The sequence below is a fragment of the Exophiala oligosperma genome (assembly GCF_000835515.1).
Source record: "Exophiala oligosperma strain CBS 72588 unplaced genomic scaffold supercont1.7, whole genome shotgun sequence".
Lineage (NCBI taxonomy): Eukaryota > Fungi > Ascomycota > Eurotiomycetes > Chaetothyriales > Herpotrichiellaceae > Exophiala > Exophiala oligosperma.
This window is the reverse complement of record NW_015622824.1, coordinates 764,155-783,673: the sequence shown is the minus strand read 5'-3', so window position 1 is coordinate 783,673 and position 19,519 is coordinate 764,155. Positions and strand designations below refer to the sequence as shown.

Below are 19,519 nucleotides of genomic sequence, written 5' to 3'. Positions count from 1 at the left end.
GCATCTCTCTTGTCGCTTCGTTCCAGAAGGGAAATGACGCGGACTTGTTGGAACCCGACGGTCCCGTTGAAGACGTCGTTCAAGTCGCCGGAACTGGCCTCGTTGGCACTGCTCAAGCGCTGCAAGCTGTTGCCGAGACTAGAAGTGACGGATCTGTAAACGGTCGTACGAGGAGCCAGCAGCAAATACAAAGACAACGCGACCGTGAGCAAGGTGGCACAGATGACTCCGATCTTGTTATACTTCATCTTTGCAGCTCGGTCGATGAAGAGGTTGCCCATGATGTTGTAGATTTGTTGTTGTTGTTGTTGTTGTAAGATGCAATATAGTTGCAACCCAACCCGTTCATCCCATGAGAACAGAAACTCGAAGGACGATGCACTCACTGCAGTTTTTCCAAACTGAATTCATGTGGGTATCGGACCCACGGACCTCAACTTCTCACCACGTTTCCAAGAGATCTCGGAAGGCCGTGCACTCTTTTCCTCCTACGACATCGCCTTGTTGAATTCTCGGAGAAAGTCAAAGACTCGTACGATGCTGAAAATCCACAACGCCAGACCATATTCTGTTCGGCAGCAACTTTCTTATACTTTGTTTAGAATCAAATTGAGCCGTAAATTGTAAGCCATGGTATCTTTTCTGAGAACTCTACTGCATTTTTTGAGTATTAAAATTCTGAGACCTAATCAAACATGTAGATAAATGAGTATAGGGATTTCCAATGTAGATAAATCAAAATTATTGCTAAAGCAAACACTCATAATAGCTCTCGTGAATATGTCAGATTTAGTGGTTTACCGCCTCGAAACTTGAGCATAAGCATACGCTCCTCCCAAAGCAAAGACGACGCCCAAGATCTCCACAAAGGTCAACTGTTTCCCGGTCGACAGCCAGCTGAGGCCGATGATGAGGATGGTCTTGACCTGAGAGACGACGTTGAAGGTCAAGGGCGACGTGCGCCCGATGATAAAAAACTGGGACAGGTTGAGCAGACTCGCCACGACCCCGGACATGAAGAGCGCGTATAGGACGTTGGTCGGGATCGTGCTCAAATCGGGTACCGTGTCCACGAAGGGGGCGATGACCAACAACAGCGCGACGGACACGGGGGCCTGATTGAGCAGCAGCTGGGGCGGCGAGACCTTCAGGTCCTCGATCTTCTTGCCGATCCACACCTGATACAGGGCCGTGACGGTGAAGGCGGCCGTGGCGACGAGGGTGCCGGGGAGGTTCGTCTGGAAGCTCTTGGCCGAGACGAGACCAACTCCCGCGCACGACGCGACGACGGCCGCCAGTGCCGACGACGAAATGTACCGGCGGAACAGGACAAAGTTGAGAGCCACCACGGTCGGCGTCGTCATGATCTTGGCCAGCTGGTAAAAGTCCACGTCGTTGAGGGCCAGTGAGAGGTTCCCCAGCAGTAAGAACCCGGCGAAGAAGATGCATATCGGCAGCACCTGGCGGATTGGAAGGCGGATCGCCTCAAAGGCATGACACGGCCGGCAGGTCGAGAGGTATAGAACTATCGTCGTCGCTGCAAAGTGCCATATCGCCACGGAGATTTGGCACTGGCGAAGTTGAGGGTCGGAGAAGACACTGTAGTAGGGACACAGGATTAGCTGACGATACTTTTGAGGTGTTGACGGGCAGGGTGAAGGAAGAGTACGTACGTCTTGTTCAGAAACACTATGATGACGGTGCTAAAGACATTGAGGCCCATCCATACTAGGTCGACGAATTGCTGTGCTCCCGTCCGTTTAGGTCTTGCGGGTTCAAGATCACGACCTTGACGGGCTGACATGTCTGTCATGTCTTCCGAGTCTGAGCTCTCGCCCTTTTCTGCGTCATAATCAAGCAAACTCGAGCTGTCACTTCGTTCTTCATCACTGAGTGGTGGTGTTTTGACGTCTGGAAAAGGAATGGAAAGGTCAATACTAAATGAAGGGACATGAGAATAACAGTATTACTCACCAATCTTGGTGTATTCGGGGTAAATGTTCCTCAACTTCTCCATGGACGAGCGAGGCAGGAGGAAAGAAACCATCTTGCCAGCCTTGGTTCCCAGCGAGGACTCGTCGAGGTCGAGAGTGGCCATGCCGGGTTGCTTGAATAAAACAAAATGTGTAGTAGTTTTGAGTATGCAATGGTATGTCGAGAAAGAAGAAACAATAAAGTCTTTCAAGTGGTCCCGTTCGAAAGAGAGGGGTAGGGGGAAAAATTGGTTGTAGTTTAAAACCAGGCAGTCGGTGATAGCCTCAGCTTCTGGACTGTATGCAAAGGGTACAGGTACAGGGGTATACCGATATTGTTGTAATTCGGACAATGGGTAATAATGGCAACGTACTCCTGGTCGAGGGTGAGTTCGGAAGACAATGGTTCCCGGTTCAGCGAGCCACAGTATTGTTCAATCTGTTCGTGAGGAAGCCAGGCAGGGTCTGGCTGTTGACTTTGCCTTGTGCAGCATGACTGATCACTTATTGGGAACCTGGCTGAGGTGTGGAAATTACCATTTTGTGAGTACAGGCTGGCTCGATGTGCGCCTCCGGCCCAATGCAGCCATGCCCATACGCCGTAGAGTCTCGGTCGATGTCTCGTCTCCAGAGGCTTTTTTGCTTGGGCTCTCCGATCAACGAAAAGTGTCAGCGAAACAACGCCAATACCAGAGCGAGGAGCCCAGAATCCATACTAGCAAAGACACTTCCTTACCAGGTGTGCCGGTGGGTGGGTCCCCTTTTCTTTTTCGCGCCATCGCCGGGTGCTTCGAGACCAACGCGGGACCCTCGTCGCTCAAGTTCATCCTCTAATCTTAGTTTCTCACGCTTATCGATAGTCAATCTTCTCAAGCTTCCGGACCTGCAGATACCACACTAAACTGTATCGGGCCCCCGCGTTTTGTTTACGTCGTGACAATACAGAATTTTCGTACCGATACGAGTCGCCGCGGGTAAACTGGTTCCAGGTACTCCGTACACTGTGAGAGGAAATTGTTCGGTGGAGTGTATCGCTATATCCTCGTACACGTACTCCGTAGTATGTCACTGCTATTCATCGACAGGATCGACACCTCCAAGTATCAAGTCAAATGCTTTACTGTCGTCCACGAAAGGAAATATCAAGTCGAAGAATGCCGATCCCACACACCTAGAACGTCCTGTCGTAAAACCGCCGATGCCACCTGCCGGCGACGCCCTTCCAGAAGCTTTTCCAGGATTGTGACAGCAAAGTATGGGAAAGGATGTGGGTGGAACTCCGATATTAATATTGTGAGCAGGGGTTCATGCTCATTCGCCTTCCCGGATTTTGTACAGTAGTTCAGCTCAGCCTCGACTCAAAGGTGCCTCGCCGCAACAATGAATTTGGTACTGACGGAGTAACTTCTTCCGGTGAACTTACTGATCTCGTCCCCCCAGCAAGACCTGATATCGGATGAGCCGTGGTGCGTGGGTTCTTTTGCTCGTCGCTAACGCTTTTCCATGGTCCTGACTTAATTCCATCTGGTTAGCACGGGCTTGAAATGGCGGTGGCGTTGGCGTGCCAAATGCTTGCATCACTCTGTCTCGACCTCCTAAGAAGTGAAAGAACTTGCAACATTATGGGCAAGCTCATCAAAGGCCAGATAGACTCGGCTTGAAAGTGTTGTGAATTGTAACTGTTTCACTGTAGAAAGAACACAGATCTATACATAGTAGAATACCACCAACGCCAAACGTTGACATTTAAGCGAAAAGGCGAGCCACGCCATAGAAAGACACCAAGCAAACCCCCAAACCAATGCCTGCTCGTATAACACAAAATAAGAATCGTTAACCAGTTGTTTATTGCAAGTGTTCATCGAGAATCCAACCGGCATCTTTGGCCAACTTGGCAGTGGGCCAGACGGCTCTGGCAAAGCTACTCTGCCTCTGAAAGATGTATTTGGGGGTGAAATCGTTGTCAAAGTTCTCGACAAGCGGTCCCTCCTTGGTCGCGTGGATGGCATACGATGTCGACAGATCCAGTTGCCAGTCGGCCGCGGTCTTGCCTTGTTTCCATCGTGCGTAGGGATCCGTGACGGCCGACTCCGACATTTCAGTGTACTCCGACGTCGAGGCTTTAACGTCGAGATGCGGAGAGTACATCTCGGTCTTGTCGTTCTTGTACCAGCTCACGGGGTTGAAGGCGACGCGGTCCATGATCAAAACTTCACGGGGTGTCCCCATCAGGCGGTTGGCGATGGTGGTTAGGAGTTTACAGCTCGCGGTCGTCCAGCCGCCGTCGTAAACACGGTGGGCTTCGCGCATCCAGATGTCCAAGAGGGCGGTGCCGGGTCGGCACATGAAGACGCCGTTGTTGACCTGGTAGTGTATTTCGCGGCCGACAATGTTGGCGAAGCCAGACTCACGGAGATCCTTGAAGTCTCGCAGTGGGTGGACGTCTGTGTCCATGTAGACTCCGCCTTTTTCGTACAACTGCTCCATGCGTACAAAGTCGGACTTGTGTTCGATCCGCTTGATCTCGACGCCGCTCACTGCAGCCACCTCGGGGTATGTAACATAGTTAAACTGGAGATGGGGGATGGCGAGCACGGCTTTGGTCCACCAATCTTTCGGCTCGTTGGAGGATTGGAGACGGGCAATCGTGCTTGCGTTGGCATTGGTATGGATGTAGATCTTGTCGGGATTGAGGTGGACTGAGGCACCGTAGATGGCGAGGAATTGTTTGAAACTGAAGCTGATCTGGGGTTTGGCGTTTGGAAGAAGTTGGACATAATGAATGATGTTGGGTATGTCTTGATGGGAGCCGGTCGAGTAGGCTGCGGACTCTGGCAATTCGTCAAGGGCTCTAGCAGAACTGTTGACTGGTTCACTGTGACTGAAAGAACTGCTGAGCTTGTTGCTGACGTGCTGCCATTTTGGCGACTCTGGTATGAAGGTGGAATAGTTCACGACGAAAAGGCAGACGAGTGCAGCAAGCACGATTTTGATGCCAGTCCGCATGGTCATGCTCTGTGTGGACTGCATGCCTTTCCACTGAAACTTTTCCGGAAGCATGTCGCTGCCATCAACGTCAAAATTCTTGGAGCCCCGATGGGATGTTGACAATGAGGGCGTAACGACAATCCGGGGGGAAGGAAGAGTGCACACAAAAGGGCTTCCTTCTCACGAGTGTCAAAAGTGACAATTGATACTCACCATCCTCGCCACACTGGAAGCGAAGGTGTGCCGGAGCCTAGACTGAGAAAAGGGTTGCTGTGATTACCCTACCCCATAGCCATATGAGCATTGTGATAACCACACGTGTGTGTGTGTGGTGTCTCGGGATGATTTGTTGGGATACTCCGTACACTCCCGTGTGTCTTGATGCGATGGCTGAGGACGTAATTTGCCATTCCCAGTTTACCATTGCAATAGCGTGCCGCTGTCAGGTATTGTGGACAGCTGAAAATCCATCCCAAGTTTGTCGTCATGTATAGCCGAGAGAGGCAGCGATTATCTGGTTGGTATCAAATGCAGTACATGTGGAGGCGAACAAGGCTGACCCCTTCATAGATGGAGCGCTAGACTCAGGGATGTATGCATGACCGGGATAAATTTTTCCACTTATCTTTGCAGGGGGTTCGACGAATGGAAAGGAGCATTTTCATTCGAGATTATTGTCATGGAAGTCCGTCTGTGAACGCTGAGGGTGGTAGAGCTAGCCAAAAGCCATTACTGATAAAACATTCAGATGCGGTACGGCCGTCGTGTGGCAAAGATGGAATTGGTGTTGATCGGATGCAGCTGAACATTTCGATGCGATGATGACCCAGACCGTATTTCGTCCGTACGCGGTAAGAATAAACTCACAGTCAGTATCTTGTGCCCACGCTGCCCGCATGGACGGGGATACGGAAATATGTGTCGCCTATTTGATCCAGCTTACGCGTACTCTGTACAAGAGGAGACATATCCTTGCTTGCAGGGATGGCAAGAATGTCATTCCAACAAAATGCGCTGCGTTGTCCACGTGAAAAGAGAGCAAGGACTGCCGACGGTGTGTTTGAACGCGCTCTGTTGAGATCCATCAAATTTCGCTGTTGCCGGCTGATCAACGTTACACTTATCTGCTAAGCGTTTCAGACATGAACAGTCTTCTGTATGGATTTTTGATGCGGGTACACGCGTACATATGGATATCTTGGACGGAGTAGCAAAAGGAAAAGTACAATAAGATACCCAATGTTTTTGAGTGCTTGGTGGATTCAGGTCCGGAGAGGATCAAAGATTCTCCGACCCGCATTGCCATGTGCTGTAATATCAATACGAGTGCTCCGTACCACAGTCCGAGCATCAAGAACTCAGATCCACGTCACTGTATCAGGGTGAATACTGCTCTCGGGGACAACTCGAGTTCGACTGGTACTGTCTGTATTTGATGTTGCTGAATCGGAGAAGATCCATCACTTCCTTTGCATCCTGGTGCCTCCAGCGGTGCTACGTCCGCGCAGTACCTCTGCCCTGGCGACATGATTCCACACACCACTCTGGACTGCAGGTATTCAAATGGCTGGTTCAAAATGTATTCACCCTCATAGCCTTCTAGGCCAAGGGCCTTAAAGTCGCCTGGGTTGAAAGCACAGGGTGAGAGCTTCTCGCGTTTGCGATAATCCTCCAAGTAGAACAAGTCAAGCCGAAGGGAGAAGACTGGTTGCTTTCGAGGATGATCCTGAGGTCCAACTTCTCGAAAGGCAATGCACGGTAACCCGCTTGCGATTTCTCTATCGATTGCTGATTGCAACCCGATGATGGGCGCGACTTTGTTGATCATGATGCCACGTTCCTCTTCGACCTCGATTGAGAACTTCATGACAAAGGGCTCCCCAGTCTGCCTTTGATTGACTGAGCAATACTTCTCGGGGAATGTCGCACTGAACTTGACCTTTGACTGGCTCTTCTTGGTCAAAAACTTGTCACCATTCGGGTCGGCAGCGAGGGCATAAGCTGTATAGTCCATATTGTCAGTGTCGAGAATTTCGGCTGATGTTAGTACGCAGGACAAAAGAATCCAGGAAAGAGCAAGGAGCCATCCATATATCAGTCATTTCCTTAACATGTAGCAAACACGCTGTTTGCACCAGTAAGTCATTCCTTCAATCAAGACAGCAACACAATCAACCTGCGTGACAATGCACAACACACGAGCAATTCCGTGTGTGCACTTCAGGATCTCGCCGTATGACCAGTTGCAAAATCACCAGGCAATGCGCTCAGACACCATGATGATGGCAACTGTCCTTTCAATGATCATACGCCCAGCGACTTCTGGATCTTGCTAATGGACTGTGTAATGGTTACTCACTGCATCACCGTCGAGGAGCATCGCAAAGCCAGGGGAGTGAAGAACTGGAACATGAGCAGTCAACCGTCCTTGTTAGAGGGAGTCACAATTCCGAGGCATCGCCATCCATCAACGTGATTAATGTGGCAGATGATCTGGCACTCGTCCATCGTTCAGCAGACAGAAACACCATGCCTGTGACTTGGTCAGAAGGCGCTCAACATGAGTCTCACAGCATCGTGGAATGTTTTCCATTCCAATCTTTCGGGCCCGGAACAACATGGCCCGCGCCGGGTTTGCTGACTACAATGTCTCTTACAGTTCGGGGTCTCTAGAAATCTCCCGGGAAGTTCGAGGCCAATGAATTGGCGCCCAAAGGGGCATTTTCGCGGCGGTCAAATGATGCCGGTGGGGGATCGTACAGTAGGTAAATTTAGAGGGGAACGTGGGGGACTTCTCTGCCCAATGCAACCGCAGCAACAATGGGAACGTTGTACTGGCATCGCCAACACCCAGAGAATGGAACTTGGATGACTTTTCACAAATGATCAAAGCCTATGGATTACACTGGCCTAGGTACAACGAGGTAAGCAGTCGAGTATAAGACGCTGAGAGAAGCCACAATTCACCACGCCTGCGAGTACCATTAGAGACTGTCACCACTACGGATATCATCCTACCTCTATTCCACTTTCTCGGTCTCTGCTCGCACTCTCGCCGTTGACCACCTCATCTTCTCCGACCCAGACTCGGCCCGCTCTCCTTGTTGATCCAAAGGACCAGGGAAAAAAAGATACCTGCGCACCCCGCACCTCATCCACGGTGAAATTGTGCACTGTGCATTGTTAAATACAAATACCTTCAGGTTACCTCGCACTCGCACTTCGCATCCCAGAAGATCCCGACAACCATTTACGCTGCAGCCGTAACATCTTTTCCCTCCTTCCTCACATCCCACCAACCCAGCCTCCTCTTCGCCCCCTTGAACCGACAAGATGAGCACCACCGCCACGGAGCTGGCGCCCAGCAAGTCGAATATCGGCGTCTTCACGAACCCAGCGCACGACCTCTGGATCGCGGAAACCACGCCCAACCTGTCCGAAGTGCAAGCCGGGTCGGACCTGAAAGAAGGCGAGGTGTACATCGCGGTCAAGTCGACGGGGATATGCGGGTCGGACGTACACTTCTGGCACGCGGGCTGCATTGGGCCGATGATCGTCACGGCCGACCACGTCCTGGGCCACGAGTCCGCGGGCGTGGTCCTCTCGGTGCACCCGTCGGTGACGAGCCTCAAGCCGGGCGACCGCGTGGCCATCGAGCCCAACATCCCGTGCTTCGAGTGCGAGCCCTGCCGGACCGGGCGGTACAACGGGTGCGAGAGCGTCGAGTTCCTCAGCACGCCGCCCGTCGACGGTCTCCTGCGGAGGTACGTCAAGCACCCGGCCACGTGGTGCCACAAGATCGGGGACATGAGCTTCGAGAACGGGAGCCTGCTGGAACCTCTGTCGGTCGCGCTGGCCGGCATGGACCGCGCCGGCGTCGCGCTCGGTGACCCCGTGCTGATCTGCGGCGCGGGTCCCATCGGCCTCGTCACGCTGCTCTGTTGCGAAGCCGCGGGCGCGTGCCCCATCGTCATCACCGACATCGACGAGGGCCGCCTGAGGTTCGCAAAGAGCCTCGTCCCCCGGGCGTCGACGTTCCAGATCCCCGTGGGCAAGACGCCCGAGGAGTGCGCCGAGGGCGTCATCTCCGCCATGGGCGGCGTGCGGCCCCGGGTCGCCATGGAGTGCACGGGCGTCGAGTCCAGCGTGGCCAGCGCCATCTGGAGCGTCAAGTTCGGCGGCAAGGTCTTCATCATCGGCGTGGGCAAGAACGAGATGAAGGTGCCCTTTATGAGGTTGAGCACCATGGAGATCGACCTGCAGTACCAGTACCGGTACAGCAACACCTGGCCCAAGGCCATCAGGCTGGTGGAGAACGGGGTGATCAAGCTGGAGAAGTTGGTCACCCACCGCTTCAACATGAGCGACGCGGTGCAGGCGTTCAAGACGGCGAGCGACCCCAAGAGCGGTGCTATAAAGGTCCAGATCAAGAATGATGACAGTTTATAGTTTTTTGGGGGGCCCATCAACGAGTACCTCGTTACCACACTACAACCTGATATACAAAGCATGGGCCGAGTACAAACTTGAAGAGATACAGAGCATGAGGAGGACTCCCCGAGAAATACCACAAGACCCCGAAAGAAATGTAAATCTGTTGGTTCGTTGTTTTCCTGCTCGAAGCATTTTGCGCGGAACGAGGTAGAAACACAAAACAATATATACGGAGTATACCTAGGTAGAGCATACGGGAGGATCCCTAAATCCACATCAAATTCCCACTGCGTCTTTTTCTCTCTCATCTTTCTTCTACAAGGGGGGATAGATGTTTCCTCTCCGACATTGACGTGCCCGTCTTATCGAATGATACCCTTCATCTCACCTCCTTCCAACCACGTCCTCAACGCCTCCGTCTGCTGTTCGTACCACCCGTGCATGGTCTCCTCCTCGACGTAACCCATGTGAGGGCTGATGACCACCCTGCTCCTCCCGTTGGTCCCCCAGTGGTTGGAAGGCTTCCTCCACGGGCTGTCCTCGGGCAACGGTTCCGTGTCGAAGACGTCCAGCCCGGCGGCCCTGATGGCCCCCCTCTCCAAAGCCCCGACCAGGGCCGACTCGTCGACCAACGGTCCCCTCGACGTGTTGACCAGCACGGCGCTCTTCTTCATCGCGGCCAAGTCGTCCGCCCCCACTATGCCCCTGGACCTCTCGCTCAGGACGTAATGGACGCTCAACACGTCGGCCCGCTCAAAGAGGTCCCGTTTGGACGTGGCGACTTGGAAAGTCCCGGCCGGGAGGCCGCGGGACTTGGCGGCCTCGTCCGCCTTCTCCTGTGTGAGACTGTTGCTCCACGCGAGCACCTTCATGCCGAACCCCAACGCGCCCGTCGCGGCGGCCTGGGTTCCCAACTTGCCCAGTCCCAACAACCCGAGGGTCTTGCCGGCCAGTCCGGCGACGAGGGTGGTCTGCCAACCCGTGGGGCTCGCCTTGACGACGGTGTCCCCTCCGACCACGTCCTTTGCCGCGGCCAGAATCAAAGCCCAAGTCATCTCGTTGGTGGCGTCGTACCCCTTGACGGCGTTGGGTTTGGGACCCGTCCCGACGACGGTGACGCCCAGCTCGGCGCACGCCGCCATGTCGATGGCCGCGTTACGGTTGCCCGTCGTCAACAAGACCTTGAGGTTGGGCAGAGCCGACAAGACACTCTTGGGGAACTGCGTGCGTTCTCGCATCGACGATACGACGGTGAAGGGCCGGAGACGCTTGATGAGAGCGTCGTGCTCCGCCGGGACCCGCGCGTTGAGCGTCTCCGGGAACGATTGGATGTCGATCTTGGATGCTAGATCCTTGAAATGGTCCGGGGCGATCGAAGCGTAATCATCTAGGATGGCCACCTTGACTTTTGTCGTAGAGTTCGACGACATGGCGGATAGCGACAGAGACTTTGATCTTGGTGTTGTCGCCGTCGTCGTAGTGGCACCTGTATGGCCGAGGGTAAATGCTGTGTTTTTGAGACGTCGTGTTGCTGCTGCTGCTGTCGTGGTTTGTGTGAACTTGTGCATTCACGATCCTTTGAACAAAGGCAAGCAACCCAACAGAATTCCCAGGGATTTCAATAGTAAAATATTCTCCTTTGAATCAGAGAGATACAGTCATAAACATACGCTGCCTCAATATCATACGGAAATGCACCATTACAGGTTGTAGTCATCCTGGGTTGCTCGTACTCGGTAGCTTTGTCAAGTGTTTATCGGCCATTCTCCGCAAACGAAATGGCGTGCGATAGCCGATGCCGGAAGACACACGTTCAATCAATCGATGAGTTGCCTGATGACAAATACGACTGCACACAGGCTGGAGGAATGGAAATCGCAAGCTACAGAGGAAGTGCTACATATCCAGATGAAAGGATTGAAGGTCTTTTTTTTTAATTGAGAGGCGAAATTGGCCTAAACTTGGAACCCGCCAGGTATATTCGAGACGTTCAGTCAGGGACTTCGACAGGGACTTGTATTTTTTACCCAGATATAAACTAACCAACGCAAGAGACGACAGAGTGATGATGATAGAATGTCCATTTTGGATCTCGCAATATCGTCCGTCACTTGTATTGCTCTCCCTGGCTTGATTTGCATGGTGCCCTGTACCGTCATCCCATCGTTTCTCGTCTCTCGATTTACTACTTCCCGACGAAACTCAACGCCACGACAACCATGGCGTCCACACCCGTCCTCAATGTTGGCTGGATGACGGGCGCGAAAAAGGGACTGTGGTTCACGGGCAGCTCATGTTCTCGCCCTTGCTTGACCATGTCATCAAAATGTTTCGCATCGTGTCCTCCAAAAAACCAAAAGCAGCATGGTCGATCGACACTGCTGGCCAGGATCCCTACATCCTCGCTTCCCATGACGCTCTTCTCGTTGGGTTCGTGTCTGTCCCCAAAGTAGCCGGTCAGTGCTTCGTTCACGGTTTTCGTGACGCCTTCATCGTTGACCGTGAGCGGGAAACGACTGGTGGGTTCGACGGTCGGGGGCTTCGGACACCGTCCGGCGACGCACTCGGCCTCGACGATTCTCTTGACGCTCGCGAGGATCCGTTCTCTCCACTCGGCGGTCACGGTGCGTATGTTGATCTTGAGCACCGCCTCGTCGCTGATGACGTTCTCCGTGCTCCCGGCCTGCAGCGCACCGACGGTGACCACGGCCAGTTCGCCCGGAGGGACCTCCCGCGACACGATGGTCTGGAGCCTGACGACGACGTGACTGGCAATCACCACGGGGTCGATCGTCACGTGGGGCATACTCCCGTGCCCGCCGCTCCCAAAGATGGTGATTTTGAAACTGTCCGCCGCACTCATGACGCTGCCCACACGGGTGCCCGTCGAGCCCGCTCGCAGCGGCGCGACATGCTGACCCAGGACCAAATCCGGTATGGGGCAGGCATGTTTGGACCGGTCGTAGAGCCCGTCGTCGACCATGGCTTGTGCACCCAACCCACGCTCCTCGGCGGGTTGGAAAAGGAATACAATGGTGCCGGACCAGTGTGAACGCGAAGCGAGCAGCGTTTCGACCGCGCCGAGCATGGACGCAATCTGTCCTCGACGCAAAGGGCAAAATCAGCATCAAGGCCACAATACTCGGGCCCATCCGCGGCTCATCATCCCAGAGATGGTGTCGGTAGAGCACTTACATGGAAATCGTGCCCGCAAGCATGCATGACCGGCTTGACCAGGCCGTCGGCCGTGTCCTTCATGGTCTTTGTGCTCGCATAAGGTAGACCGGTCTTCTCTTGGACGGGGAGAGCGTCGATGTCGGCCCGCAAAAGAATCGTCTTGCCCTCACCGTTTTTAAGAATGGCAATCTGACCATGGCCTCCTATGCCCGTGCGAATGTCGAGATCACCAGCACCCGGGAGCTTCCTGAGATGCGCAGTGATTAGGGCGGCAGTCTCGCCTTCTTGCGTCGAGAATTCTCCATTGGCATGGCAGTGTCTGTATAGATCCTCGTAAGGGCCGAGGTCAGGGCGGTATTTCTCTATAACCGACGCGTAAGGTGAAGACGAAGCCACGGACCCAGCCATGGTTTGCTATGTCAATATCGACTTTTTTTTCTACCGGCACTGGATCAATTTGCACAGGGGTTCGGTAAAAGCAGAGGGGTAAGGGCCTTTTGAATCTTGCTCTCTGAGAAGAGCCGTAGAAGAACTCAGGTTGTGGACAAAGTGTGAGGTTGGTCAGTAGTTGTTCGGTACTTCAAGTCAAAGTGTCATTCAAAACGAGCATCCATAAATGCAGTTCCCCGCAGTTATAGCAACAGGAGAAGTCCGTCCGACGCAAGTGATAGGGATGAATTCAATACTTATACTCCGTATAACATTTGTAATTCCCTCACGACGGACGAATTCATGGACCACATACTGTAATACAATTCTCATTCTCCTGAAGAGCAACCATCGCTGTAGCATAACCAGAACACCCACCAACCCCCAGCACCAACGATTACGTCTCTCGTCTCTCGTGTGAGAGCCTGTGCATCATCTTACACGCTATTCGTCCGAACAAATCGCCAAAATATGAATAGTAATTGTCTTTGTGCCTCACTCACACCTCTTCGGCTTCATTGCTAATGGGTCGAATCGTCCGGGTCCTGCCACTCTCACGTCCTCGAACTGTCCTGACCACTCGACTCCTAACACTCGAGGCCTTGTCACGCAAACTGGAGGATCTACTTGGTGGCTTGGTGGCTTGGTTTGTCTTCGGTTTCAAGATCAGCGCTGTTGAAGATGACGTGGACACGATCCTTTGATCAGCCTTCTTGCCAACCGCCTTGCCCTTTGCGCTCTGAACTAGTTTGTTCAGCTTCGATGGGCGCCTTGCTAGACCGACAGCAGTCGCGCTGGTCTTTCGACTGACGGCTTTTTTCAAGAGCTTGACCTTACGAACCTTGATTGGACTGCTCTTGATAGAATTTCTGCCGGTACTCTTGTAAACTTTGGCCTTCGGCTGGCTGATCTTTGCTTTCTTCGTAACGCGGTTCGTGGTTCCTTCGATTGCCTCTGCGAGCTTTCTCTTAACTCCTGCTAGTTTGCTGGTCTTCGTCTTCTTGTTATCCTCGTCAGGAGACTTTTGTTTTCTTTCCTCTTTTGGTCGTGGGCCCAGTACACCGCGGCAGTTGTCGGCGCCACACCGACATTGTTGGACGTTTTTCTGAGAGTAGGGGTCGAAATTGTAGTCGTATGTGAGCTCTTCGCCTGTCATGATGCCTCTATCACCAGCAAATAGAGCCATTCGAGGCTTTCCATTCACTGTCCACTTCTCCATTCGACAATTTGGAGCGCAGCAATGGTTGACGAAGCGAGCAATCGAGCCTCGAGTTGCGTCGATGATCATGTTTTGATCGAAAAGCATAAGATAATAGCACTGATTCTTGTCAGTCAGGTACGCCATACAGAGACGGCAGTCCTTACCTCGTTGTTTTTATACATCGTCTTCATTCTCTTCTCACATTCCTCTTGTGTGATAATCTCGCCGGTGTACTCGACGATGATCTGATTTGGTTCGAAACTCCGATTGCTTCGTACCCCGTAACCGCGATCCTCAGTCTTGATGACTTCCACACCGATGTTGTACTTTCCGCCCTTCTTGACTCGATGACGCAATTCCTCAAAGGATCGATTGCCACATTCTTCAGGCTTGAGATTGCAATTGCGTTCGTCACATTCGTAGAACATGTAACGGTTCATGCAATTCTGATCGCAACCTGTCTCTGGGGTGCACAAGCAACTGGAGTGTTCCTCGTATTTAGATACCCTCCATGATTGAGCGGCGTCACCCACAAACACATTCTTGTTCACCTTCTTCCATTCGTCAGGCTTCGGTTGACCAGGAGGAAGAGGGGAGAAAATGTCGAATGGTAATTTGAAGTCTCGCCCTTGCTTGAGAAGGCGTTCTCCAGCATACATAGGGAGAGGGAGTACCTTGTTTCCCCTGTTTGGTGCGACAGTTTGGCCGCTCTGGCGTCTGTTCTTGCTCTCCGTGAGCCGGCCATCGAATGTTCTAGTTTGACCGGCATAAAGGGCGGATGCGAGCCATTTCTTCTCTCGTCGGCGAACCGGTACTTTCTTCTGGCTTGGCTCTTCAGACGGGGCAGAATCTCCATGGCTCACACGGCGTTTCTTGGGATCAGGTTCTCGAGCTATCTCAAGAGAGTCATTGCCCATGCTTTTCCTTGAGCCTGATGTCGACTCTGCCAATCTGTCCTTTCTCTTACCAAGCACACTGTTTGCTATGCTTGATACAAGCTCTCCGGCCTTGTCCAGGACGGGCATCCGGGAAGATCTTCTAGTGGCATGTTTCTCTGCAGTTTTACGTCTCGCTTCCCACATTTTGTTGTTTTCCTCCATCTTGGCTTTTTTGGCAGCTAATCTCTCCTTTCTTAGTTGTTCGTCTTGCTCGAATGACATTGTTGAGTCTGCATGTTTTGAGAACACCGCACTCATATTCCAAGGAAGATCCAATGCCGCGATGCCCTCTTTGACCAGGGTTGACTGGCTGGCGTTGTCAAAGTTGACCAGAGTCTCACCACTGACATTTCTACTCTTTGCATTCTCCATTTCAACGTGTTCCACCAGGCCGTCATGGCTCACACTCTTGGTCAAACGTGAACTGACGCGTCGTGCTCGACCTTTTGGTACTTGCTGCATTTTGATGAGCTGGGCGTCGAGAACAGACACGTCACACGAGCTCTCGGAAGGGGTAGGCAGTTGGATGGCTGGCCCGTTAGATACCACGATAGTATCGGGATCTGTGTCCGATGAGGCCGAGCTGAGCCTTCGGGTCATAGTAGGACGTGTCAAGGAAGATTCAATGGGTTTGGACTTGACAGTCTCGGTCCTCGACTTGTAGAAGCTCAGGAGACTCTGCCGTAGAGGCATGATGAGCGAAGGCGTGGAGGGGTATGCAGGAACAAACGCGTCGATGTATCCCGAACAAAGCGTGCAAATGCAAAAGAAATGGTATGCTCGCTTTTTGAAGACGATGAAGAACCATGAACACGCGACTTAGAATTGTGAAGGTATGGTTATTGTGGCTGGGAGAGGGGAGGGAGACAGTTGGTATTGTATGAATTGAGACGGAGTAAGGCTGGCCGACGCCAAAAATTAAGGGTGGCCACCAATCGCCGGATGGTGCTGGGAACAGACCAGGAAGCGACCCAACACAACAACATTCCCCCTTCGAAACATTTTCAAACATCTCAGCGTCTACCGACTGCCCGGGCAACTCGCGTCACACTGATGCTTTGCTGGACAGAGGGTTCAAGAGCTGACGAAAAGGTTTCACGCTGTTCAACTTCAAATACAGGACGGAGGAGCTCTGATCAATATGGTCACATCATCTTCCGCCATTGATATAATACACATCTTCTAGAATGTGGAATTATTGTACAGATTCATCTCGCTTCTTTCTTGGAGATTCTCCCAGTCGGTCCTTCAAATGCGCTTTGTGCCCCTTGCACTGGCTTCATTTCCATCCCGCCATTCTGCGGCTCGCCATCCAGCTTGGTTTGTCGCTGTCCCTTTCTGGGCCCAAAGCGCTGGTCCCCTTCTTCGTACTGCTTCTTGAAACGGAGGTAAGTTGGGGGCTTCGGTCTGGCCAGAACAGCGATCCAGTTCTTGATGAAATTTCCTTGAGTGAAAGGTCTATGTCTTTCGGCCGGGGGAAACCTTCGAGAGGCGAGATACTCTCGGGTTGTTTCGCCTTTGCCGGTAAGCAGAAGATGATACACCCACAACGAGAGTGGGTACATAAACCCGAGAAGTGAATAAATGAACACTGCGAATGGGACTCGATTCTTGTTTATTGCTTCCGCCAGTGTAATATGTCTTTGGTTGTGATAAGCAATGACTTGGCCCAACGTTGCACCAGCCAGCAAAAGGCTCGCGATGGTCGCTGTGCTGACGAAAGTGAAAAAATAACGATAGTTGCGTCTACCGACACAGTTGTTGATCCATACACAGTGATGGTCCAGAGTGTCAACACAGTTGTCGCAAACACGACAATGATAGCATCGCGGAGGTCGCCATATGTTGCAAGTTTTGCAATACTTCACGGGCACATCCATAGCTGCGGTTGTGGAAGTTGCAAGGCGAACCATGACCCAGTCATTAGTTGGCGGTCCAAGGGCCAATGGATCATCGTTCTCTCCGGGAGGGAAGGGATGAATGTTTCGTGGGAAAATCTAAAGATATTAGCAACTCTGCCTGCAACTCTCAAGCTAACGACTTACACCAGGGTCAACGAGTGACGCATGCAGAAACGAAGACAAACAAATGAAAAAGATATACGCGAATATTATAGGAATCGCCGGCGACACATGATGCCAGAGCCACGGTGCTCTAGAAGATTGTCAGTGCACTTCTCGGTAATACCTTTACGACCACTTACGAGAAGATAAAGAATAAGATCGCTGGAAGCACGACCACAATGCCAGTGAGCACGTTGATGGGTCGATCCCGGGCATTCTGGAGACGGCCACCCCACCAGAAGATGGTATTACCCTCGAAATACTCATAATTCTTGCCTAGGGCGCTCCTTCTGGCGACGTCCGCATTGGCTTCGGGAGGATATCGGGGTGAGGTTGTGGTAGAGGGAAGTTGTTGATGACCAGTTTCCAGCCGGTGTTTACTTGCGAGGCTCAATCCCGACCTAAACGAAAGCGGTGATCTTTGAGGTGGATCGCCGACTTTGTGAGTGCTCGCAATATTGAGCCGAGAGGGCCGATGTTGTTGTTTTTGCGCAGTCGGTCCGCCAACTAAGCCAAGATCGCCCTCGGTCTGCGAAACATCGTCAGGAAATGGCGCGTCACCAGTCTCAGGCACGTCTGATTGCGTGAATTCTGTGGCAATTGAAGGCGCCGGCCTGTGGCTTCTGGGCATTGCATGGAATGGCCCTTGTCTACTGGAAGCCAAACTCCGAGTATCGTCGTCGCCTTCCGCGTCAGGAATTGGTGCCTGAGGCTGGACGGTTCTGGCACCTAGAGGCCTCTTCAATCTTTGCGCCTGAAGTCTCTGAGAGCTCATGGGCTTGAAGAAGCCTTGTGCAGTCAACGACGGAACATGGGTGCGACTAGCCTGACTGACAGGACTTTGTGGTCTGCTGGAACCCGCAGTGCTCGAAGGCGCAGCAGGATTGCTTCTTGTTGATCGACTTGCGGGCTGTGTGATGCCTCTTAAATGAGCGTAACCATGTTGCGAAGAGGGAGGATTTGGCAATGAGGGTAAAGGATTGACGCCCGACTGTGGTCGCGAACCGAATCCATCTTCGGAAATAGCAGAAGAGATCTCGCTCCTCGCAGTTGAAGGTCTACCAGCCATTTGCTTGGGTTTGAGATAGAGTCAGAGAGAGACCTGGCGCGTCACCAGTGCAACGTTCAGCGCATAGCGTACCCCGTAGGACAGGGGTGACGCTGTTGAACCTGAGGAGGGTGGTGTGAGGTTCTCGCGCGCAGAGTGTCGAAGTAGAATGAATCAATTGGCTTGTCAGAAGGAGAGACTAGTAGAACAAACGTTGCGGATACTACAGCGCACAGAATCTCGCAAAAGGCATAACGAGGGGCTCGACCATGGTGGTAAAGGGTGAGGCACAAGATGTGCGGTTTAAAGTGAGGGTTTCTCAAGAAACGAAATGAGCCTCCAGAATGAGGATGAGGATCACTACCTAGACTGCGCCAACATGCTTGATCCAGCCTGGAAACACCTACGCAATTCTAAACTTTAGGGGGTCGCGGCGCTAGTCGTCAGCAACCAGTCATTTTGGCTCAAATGACTAAACAGCAGAAAATAAAGTCACGTGGTATAAATCTCCCACTAAACCGGATCGAGAGCTGCAACTGCGGTCGAACTTCGATGATCATTCACTCACACCACTTTCTGTAGAGCTTGCAACAACCTCGAAGAACCACAATAGACTCTCTTCTCTACCAAAACACTCGATATACTTGCCATGTCGTTCGTCCCGACCCTCGCCCGCCGGGCTGCTTTCGCTCCCACACTTGCCAGAAGAGCCGCAGCTGGGGAGCAACAAACATTGAGAAAAGCGTCCAAGCGAGACCCGGAGCTTTATGTACGTCGCAAGTCCCCCTTCCTTCCGGTCGAGCAAATGCTGATGAGGCTTAGATTCTGCTTGGTGTAATGTGTGGCGCTTTTGGACTGGCAGGTTTCTACTTTGGCCGCAAGCCCACCTCTGCGACCTCCGAGGCCGAAGTTTCCGTAGCGAACAGCTCCATGCCCTGGCAAGTCGAGCATGACGACCAGGACGAATCCAAGCACTTCAAATACCAATACCACCCCAAGGGCGACCGATCGCAGGCCCCCAAGAATGCTCCAAGCGCTTTGAACACAGTCATTGTTCCTAACGTGACGCTACCAAAGGTGGGATCGCTTGCTACTGTTGGTGTTGATTTATCTCTAATTGAATCTCTCAGGACGTCCACGACAAGTTCAACAAATGGGGACAGGAGAACTATTGAGCAGGAGCACGGATCTTTGAATTATCCTCGCCGTTCCGAAAAATGAGGGCGACGCAATATGTGGCTTTGAGAGCTATGCAGAATTGTACATAC

General features: G+C 52.5%; 8 protein-coding genes across 8 annotated transcripts; 2 read left to right on the top strand and 6 right to left on the bottom strand.

Annotated features, from left to right (window-relative positions):
• Positions 1-797: 797 nt before the first annotated feature.
• On the bottom strand, positions 798-2,098 carry PV06_07581 (uncharacterized protein; the record flags this gene model as incomplete). The annotated part of the gene is made up of 3 exons (XM_016408840.1): positions 798-1,599; positions 1,674-1,911; positions 1,975-2,098. 3 exons carry the CDS (start codon positions 2,096-2,098, stop codon positions 798-800), a joined length of 1,164 nt encoding a protein of 387 aa, XP_016260594.1.
• A 1,720-nt stretch (positions 2,099-3,818) lies between these two features.
• PV06_07580 (uncharacterized protein) lies at positions 3,819-5,097 on the bottom strand (the record flags this gene model as incomplete). Its single annotated transcript, XM_016408839.1, has 1 exon — positions 3,819-5,097. The coding sequence occupies exon 1, from the start codon at positions 5,031-5,033 to the stop codon at positions 3,819-3,821; it is 1,215 nt and encodes a 404-aa protein (XP_016260593.1). The 5' UTR covers positions 5,034-5,097.
• A 3,197-nt stretch (positions 5,098-8,294) lies between these two features.
• Positions 8,295-9,648, top strand: PV06_07579 (L-arabinitol 4-dehydrogenase; the record flags this gene model as incomplete). The annotated part of the gene is made up of 1 exon (XM_016408838.1): positions 8,295-9,648. The coding sequence occupies one exon, from the start codon at positions 8,295-8,297 to the stop codon at positions 9,408-9,410; it is 1,116 nt and encodes a 371-aa protein (XP_016260592.1). The 3' UTR covers positions 9,411-9,648.
• Positions 9,594-11,122, bottom strand: PV06_07578 (uncharacterized protein). The gene has a single exon (XM_016408837.1). The coding sequence runs from the start codon at positions 10,961-10,963 to the stop codon at positions 9,758-9,760; it is 1,206 nt and encodes a 401-aa protein (XP_016260591.1). The 5' UTR covers positions 10,964-11,122; the 3' UTR covers positions 9,594-9,757.
• A 217-nt stretch (positions 11,123-11,339) lies between these two features.
• On the bottom strand, positions 11,340-12,980 carry PV06_07577 (uncharacterized protein; the record flags this gene model as incomplete). The annotated part of the gene is made up of 2 exons (XM_016408836.1): positions 11,340-12,492; positions 12,591-12,980. The coding sequence occupies 2 exons, from the start codon at positions 12,978-12,980 to the stop codon at positions 11,581-11,583; spliced, it is 1,302 nt and encodes a 433-aa protein (XP_016260590.1). The 3' UTR covers positions 11,340-11,580.
• A 520-nt stretch (positions 12,981-13,500) lies between these two features.
• PV06_07576 (uncharacterized protein) lies at positions 13,501-15,833 on the bottom strand (the record flags this gene model as incomplete). Its single annotated transcript, XM_016408835.1, has 2 exons — positions 13,501-14,319; positions 14,367-15,833. 2 exons carry the CDS (start codon positions 15,831-15,833, stop codon positions 13,501-13,503), a joined length of 2,286 nt encoding a protein of 761 aa, XP_016260589.1.
• Positions 15,834-16,055: 222 nt separating this feature from the next.
• Positions 16,056-18,606, bottom strand: PV06_07575 (uncharacterized protein). Its single transcript, XM_016408834.1, has 3 exons — positions 17,344-18,606; positions 17,186-17,294; positions 16,056-17,137 (listed from the first exon to the last, which is right to left on the bottom strand). The coding sequence occupies exons 1-3, from the start codon at positions 18,270-18,272 to the stop codon at positions 16,349-16,351; spliced, it is 1,827 nt and encodes a 608-aa protein (XP_016260588.1). The 5' UTR covers positions 18,273-18,606; the 3' UTR covers positions 16,056-16,348.
• A 294-nt stretch (positions 18,607-18,900) lies between these two features.
• PV06_07574 (uncharacterized protein) lies at positions 18,901-19,426 on the top strand (the record flags this gene model as incomplete). Its single annotated transcript, XM_016408833.1, has 3 exons — positions 18,901-19,020; positions 19,074-19,328; positions 19,382-19,426. 3 exons carry the CDS (start codon positions 18,901-18,903, stop codon positions 19,424-19,426), a joined length of 420 nt encoding a protein of 139 aa, XP_016260587.1.
• Positions 19,427-19,519: the final 93 nt, after the last annotated feature.

Excerpts from the sequence above, each read along its gene's own strand:
- PV06_07575 (XM_016408834.1), bottom strand. The coding sequence starts at position 18,272 with ATGGCTGGTAGACCTTCAACTGCGAGGAGCGAGATCTCTTCTGCTATT. Across the intron at positions 17,295-17,343 it reads ATCTTATTCTTTATCTTCTC|AGCACCGTGGCTCTGGCATC; the intron begins GTAAGTGGTCGT and ends ACAATCTTCTAG. Across the intron at positions 17,138-17,185 it reads CGTCACTCGTTGACCCTGGT|ATTTTCCCACGAAACATTCA; the intron begins GTAAGTCGTTAG and ends TAATATCTTTAG.
- PV06_07578 (XM_016408837.1), bottom strand. The coding sequence starts at position 10,963 with ATGCACAAGTTCACACAAACCACGACAGCAGCAGCAGCAACACGACGT.